The following is a 6,306-nucleotide window of genomic DNA, read 5'->3' on the forward strand; positions in this document are numbered from 1 at the left end:
CGAAAATCAAGACTAATTCATCGAAGGAATGAACTTGAGTTTGCTCTTGACGCTACCAAATATATACAGAAAACGAGTGGAAAATTCCAAATCAGTTTAGGGCATTATGAAATTCCTATTGGGTGAAGTGAAAGACATATTTTAAGTATGGGTTTTCTTGAAATCCTTTTATTATTGTACTTGCTCATTAGAAAACAGAAGAACATATAGAATAGTTTGGTGAAGCAACAAGTATGTGTAGTGTACTTGTATAGTTGTCAGCACAGTGCCTTTTTTTACCCCCAAACATAGGAAAAAAGACAAAACACCATGAGTTAATAAGCAATATTAGTTGTATATAACTTGCAAGTTAATAAACTGAAACAGCTGATCATAAGTGATTTGAATTGACGAATAAAAGAGGTAGCGACGATAATTACGTGAAAATTTTTAACATTATTGTCCCATGTGATCTAAAATTATATAAAAACAAAAAAGTCATCCTCTGTCACTAACCTCTCCTTCCCTATACAGCTAAAGACAAATCGCTTATAGATCTCTTTCTCTCTCCCTGTCTGCTTTGATTTTTCCATTTTGGTTTTTCTTTCTGTCCAAAAAACCGAGATTACTAAAAGTTAAACCCACGATTGTTTATCTTCATCTGATTCCGCTAATGATGATAAAGAATCTTCCTTGATTTCAGCTTTGGCTGGCTTCTCTGCACCAACCTTCTTGCTGCCATCATCGTCATCATCGACAACAACAACAACACTGGTTAGTTTCTTGGCTCTTAGAGCCTCAAATTCCCAATCCGTTCGACTCAGAACCACCAACATGGTCACCGCGCAAGACCCCTGAGCCGCAAGTAACCCAAGCCACAACCCTTGAAAATCAAACCCAGCAAAGAAACCAAGCCAAACGGCCACAGGCATTCCTACAAGATAGAAACAACCTAAGTTAATGTTAGCACCGACTTTAGGCCTTGCGGTACCTCTCAGCACCCCGCACCCCGTTGTTTGAGGACAGTTACCGAGCTCGCAAAGTCCTATAATCGGTAACACCAATGAGGTCAAAGTTATTATTTCCTTGTCTTGAGTGAACATGCTGGCCCATATGTTCCTAACCACAATGGTAAAAACCAAAGCTAAAGCCCCCAACACGAAGCTGCAAGTGAGGCCAACTGTGGCAGAAAGTCTCGCCTTCGAGGGCTTTTGGGCGCCCAGTTTGTTGCCAACTCGTGTAGACACGCTGAAGCTTAACGACGATGGAAAAATGTAGAGCAAGGAAGTGGTTTGGATCAGAATCCCCATGGAGGCCACGGTTGCTCTGGGATTTACAAGCAAGCCGCATAACAAAATCATGATCTCATACCACCACCATTCGAGGCACACAGAAATGCAGCTCGGGATAGCCAAATTGAGAAGCGACTTCCATTGCGTGAAGCACTCCACGGAAAAACCTCCCCATGTTTTCTTATGCGTGCCGGAGAAGACTACGTAGAGAATCAAAGAAACTACAAGGTTGAGGTTGGTCCACACCCCGCTGAGAGCCACGCCTTTGATTCCCAGATTGAGGTGGAAAACGAGGAGGTAGTTGATGGGGACGTGGAGGAGAATTGACAGAGTGGCGCAAAGGGTGAGAGGCAGAGTAATGGATTGGGTTCGAAGGTAAATTCTTAAAGGGTGAAGAAACGATTGTGTTAAGAGGTCGGGGATGGAGTAGAGAAGATAGAACTGTGCTTGTGTGGCTATGTCCTCGTCCTGGCCACAGAAGAGAAGGATATGCTTCATGTAGAGCCAAAGGAGAGAGATTGGAAGAGAAGTGAAGAGGAGGAGGAGAACGGTTCTTTGAAGGCAGAGACCGAGGAGGGTGAACTTCTTGGCACCGTAAGCCTGTCCGCAAATGGGTTCCATTCCGACAGCAAGGCCGGAGAGGATTGAGTATCCGGTGATGTTTGCGAAGCCAACGGCGAGTGAACCGCCAGCTAAGGCAAGCTCTCCGAGGTGGCCGAGGAAGAGCATGGAGATCATTGAGCGGCAATAGAGTAAGAGGCCAGTAAGGATCATGGGGAGAGAAATTTTGGCTATGGAAATTAGTTCTTTGAAAAGACGGGTTTGCATTGCTGGGGAGTCCTTCTCCACACGGGGTGTTGTGACGATACCCTTGTGGATCAAGGGGCTGGTGATCGTCATGTCCGGTTGCTCTGTCTTTTGGAGTTTCATTGAAATTAGATACTCTTGGTCTGAGTTGGCTTTGCAAGGGAGGTGGGGTGTTAGATGACACATAGTATCGCCTTTTTGTGTCAAGAGAAGAGTGGTGGTTTAGGGAACACGTGAAGGTTGAATTCAATATATATATATATATATAGAGAGAGAGAGAGAAAAAAGGAGGGGGGTTGGGCAAAGGCTTTTCAACCAGGTTTTATAGGTGATTTTCGGTGGGAAAGGGAATATATAGCTGTAGATAATTACGTACCTTTTTTAAAGAACGTAACCAGGTATTTTATTTCTATATCACTTGTTTGCTGAAAATAATGGAAACCGATAAAAAAATCTTTCAGACATTAAGTAATCATTTCCTAACTTTAGATTACAAGTATAAAAGATACCTCAACGCGCTTTTGGGGAGCGGTGGAAACGTCCACCCAGCAAGCAGCCTAATATTCACAGTAGTGAAGAGAGGCCGTGCCCACATCAGATGATCATACCTATTTTTCATTCTTGAAAGATCAAAATCAACTCCAATGAAATTTAGTTATGCATGTTTCTGTAAGCTACCCAAAAGCCAAGACCTGATTAGATATAAGGAATCATCTCATTTTGCCTATTTTCTTTTCGTTCAGCTTTCTTTTGTAAATCACCATTGGAGGGAGAAGGGAACCTTCGCTCAAGGCGTCAGGCTGTACAATTGATTTCCACTATCTTAAGGGTCCACTTAATTAGAATCAGGAAAGGAAAATTACACGTTTTCTGAAAGATTTCTCCCTCAATATTTCACAAAAACTATTTCTAATGTTTATGTAAAGTCTTCTTTAACTTTTCTTTTCAATATTATATACCAGGTTTACTGTTCCCAATTCCATGTAAGATCGCTAAGATTATATGTATACACACACATTTAGCTCGAAAATTAGAACAATTGGATGAACCTAGTGGCTTTGCACGAGTAAAAGGAGGCTCTTTCTTCACAACTAATCCTCTAACCATAATCTAAGGAACAGTTAATGTATGTATTAGAAAACTTTTGAAATCTTCGACGATGTTTTGAAAAAACAAGGTTAGATTATAAAATAGTCTTGGTTTTGGTTTGTTAGAAGCAATCAATTCATACAACTCTATGATTTTCTTTTTTACTTCAATTATAAAAATGTTACAGGAATTATAACAATATATATTATTATATATATTGTTTAAGAATGACTGAGTGTCTGTTTACGTTAGTTGAAATAGTTGGCCATGATTTCAAGCGTCCCCGTGCATGCTTGTCGCGGTTACACATATTCGTACATAATTAAATGTACTGAGGTTGAGAGAGAAAAACATGCATGCATCATGTTTCAATCCATGGATCATGTGTTATTTTGTATGTAAGAAGCATTCCGTTTTCCAACCTTAGGGTTATTTTTATTTCTTTGGAGTTATTAGATATTACAAGTGTGTGTATATATATACTAACAATGACAATAAAAAGTTGATTGAAATTATATTCACTTGAAAAGATTTTTAGGTCTTGTTGTTTAGAATTGAAGTCAATTATTTTAGACTCATAAGTAATATGCAGCATGATAAAGGATTTGAAGATTGAAATATCTTGTGAGAGGTACAGCCTAGAACCCTACCAGTTTGCAACAAGTCATGCCGTATCAAAGAAAATAATCAGTGTCTATATATATACATACTTGGAATCCCTGTCAGCAAAACTTATCTTGGGTTATGAGTCAAAATCAAACATCCTATATCAGACACCCACATAGTGTTCTCGTGTTTTTATCATGTTATTAAAATTAAAATCGTTTACATATAAGCCAAAACTCCATTAATGCTGATTGGTCTTAAGCAAAGGTGAAAGAAAGCTTGTTCCCGGGTTCGGAGCTGGCTAGTAATATGCCAACCACCTTATGTATGGAAGGAAAAATAATGTCATAATGAGGTTCGTTGGTCCAGTTTTTTATTAATATTTTTACTTCACTTTCAATGTTTGGTATATCGTTGTCAAAAATAAAAATAATATATTTTTCAGAATTCTTCATATGACTTTTAAAACTATTTTGTAGGAACTATAGTAAGTGCTCTTAACTTCTGTAAAATAGTTTTTCTTTTCTTTTTCTTCCTAATAAATGTATGTGTACATTAATTAATTAAAGTTTAAATCTAACTTTTCTTACATGTAGACAATTTAGCGATACAAGACTTTAAAAGTAGGGTGACAATGCACAATAGACCAGGGGTACTAAGTCCGCTGGTTCACATAAGTCTGATCCACATAATTCGTAGTTTGTGAAGGCTTGCGAGAGGATGGGATGGCTTGGTCCAAAAACACTTTAAAATTATAATTTTTTTTCTTTCTTTCTCATTTATTGTTTGTTTTGCGTTCTTTTTGTTTTCTTCTTTCTCTCTTACAAAGCAAAACATAGAGTGTCTCATTCATCATTTTCTATCATCTCACACTAACACACTCATGTAATAGTTATAACCTGATGACATACGTCTTAACCATAACCCAAACACATTCGACAAGAGCTAAAGTCATTTGTACAAAGAGAAATGAACCTCTTTCTCTAAGGTCATCATGAAGTGATTTTAACCCTTGTATTAAGGATCAAGTAGTATAAAAAAAAAATTAGGCCTTGTATTAAGGGTCATATAGTGTATGGTTTGTAAACTTAGCTTGATGGAAGGTGTCCACCGTGGAACATGATGGCCACATGACAAGCTCTTAGTGGAGAATTTTTCTTAAAAAGTAGTGGGCATATGTCATTTTCTAAGTACAAAAACTTTTGCTAAAGTGGAATGTAACATGACAACTTAAGAGTGGAGAGTTGTTAGGGTTTTGATCTATTTTGGAAACACCTTCCTTTATAAATAAAAGTTTCTCCCCCTTGAAAAATGAATTTAGAATGTTATGTTGCCAAAATTTTTTAGCAACCATGTTTTGACCCAAGTCAAGGCTAGAGCATTCCACGAGTCTCTTCTAGTCACCATTCTCTAAAGTTGGTCCAACCTCTCACGAGAACTCCATCACCACCTATATCCCATCATAAAATTCACAAAAGCCATGAGTACCACCACTATATCCATAACTTTCGCCTCACTTTCACCACCATAGTTTTGTCTTCTTACTTTGTCTCAACCTAGTTTGAGGAGGACACTATCCCAACCACTTCATGTATGACTATTAAGTTTAATAAAAATATAATAATATAAAGTTTCAACTACTTCCTTTTGCTAAAACTGTTGAACCAGGCATGAAATTTAACAAAATTGTTCAACAACTGCATAAAGGTAAAAAAAATAAAAATCATAAAGTATGAAATTTACCATTAGTTGAGAAAAAAAAAACTCAAATCAAATATGTGTGCCAACTCACGAGCCCGTAGGCCAATTTCAATGCGAGACGGGACAATATTTTCAATCGACGTATTTTATGCGGGATAGGTCATCCTTACTCACATATTACAAGCCAAATACAGACCGAACTAGCTCTCATTGCTACCTGTATTTAAAAGTAGAGGAAGAATTAATGAAAAAGTTACTATGAAGCCTTTATTGTTATACTAATGATCATAATCTTATCAAAGAAAATATGTCCAAGATTAAAAGAAAACACATACCATTGTGATCTTCATCACCCTCATTACATCTTTCATTTTGATAAGCAAAGTAAATAATAAAAAAAGGGGAGATAGAAGATGACTTACCCTTGTTTTACTTTATATTTTAACTAGTCTGCGTTATTGAGAAACAACCAGAGAGGTAGAAAGGAGTTTTGGGTTTTCTTTTTAAGTTGATAGAAAAGGAGGTAGGAGGAAAATAATATATTGTTATGTGTCAAAGATATGTTCATGGTTTTGGTAAAGAAGTTTTTTTTCTTTTTTTTTTAGTGTTTTATTTACCCTCTTAATTTGATATGCCCACATATCCCAAACCTTTTTTGTTTTGTGAAAAAAAAAAAAGATCACCTCAAGTCCCCTGAACTACAATTGTTTCTGTCTACTCTCTTGTGATATCTATTAACACTACAATTAATTGTACAAATCCCACAAATATAAATAAAATACGTACTAACTAAAATCCCTACACCATTCTGATGGGACCAGAGAAGAATTCA

At 37.1% G+C, this 6,306-nt stretch overlaps 1 protein-coding gene across 1 annotated transcript; it reads right to left on the reverse strand.

Moving 5' to 3' along the window:
* Nucleotides 1-386: 386 nt before the first annotated feature.
* Nucleotides 387-2,508, reverse strand: LOC106771554 (protein DETOXIFICATION 49-like). Its single transcript, XM_014657550.2, has one exon. It carries the CDS (start codon nt 2,262-2,264, stop codon nt 615-617), a length of 1,650 nt encoding a protein of 549 aa, XP_014513036.2. The 5' UTR covers nt 2,265-2,508; the 3' UTR covers nt 387-614.
* Between the last annotated feature and the right edge of the window lie 3,798 nt (nt 2,509-6,306).

The sequence above is a fragment of the Vigna radiata genome, chromosome 8 (genome assembly GCF_000741045.1).
Source record: "Vigna radiata var. radiata cultivar VC1973A chromosome 8, Vradiata_ver6, whole genome shotgun sequence".
In the NCBI taxonomy this organism is placed as follows: Eukaryota; Viridiplantae; Streptophyta; class Magnoliopsida; order Fabales; family Fabaceae; genus Vigna; species Vigna radiata.

Bases quoted from the DNA above. Each gene is read 5' to 3' on its own strand.
- LOC106771554 (XM_014657550.2), bottom strand. From the start codon at position 2,264: ATGTGTCATCTAACACCCCACCTCCCTTGCAAAGCCAACTCAGACCAA.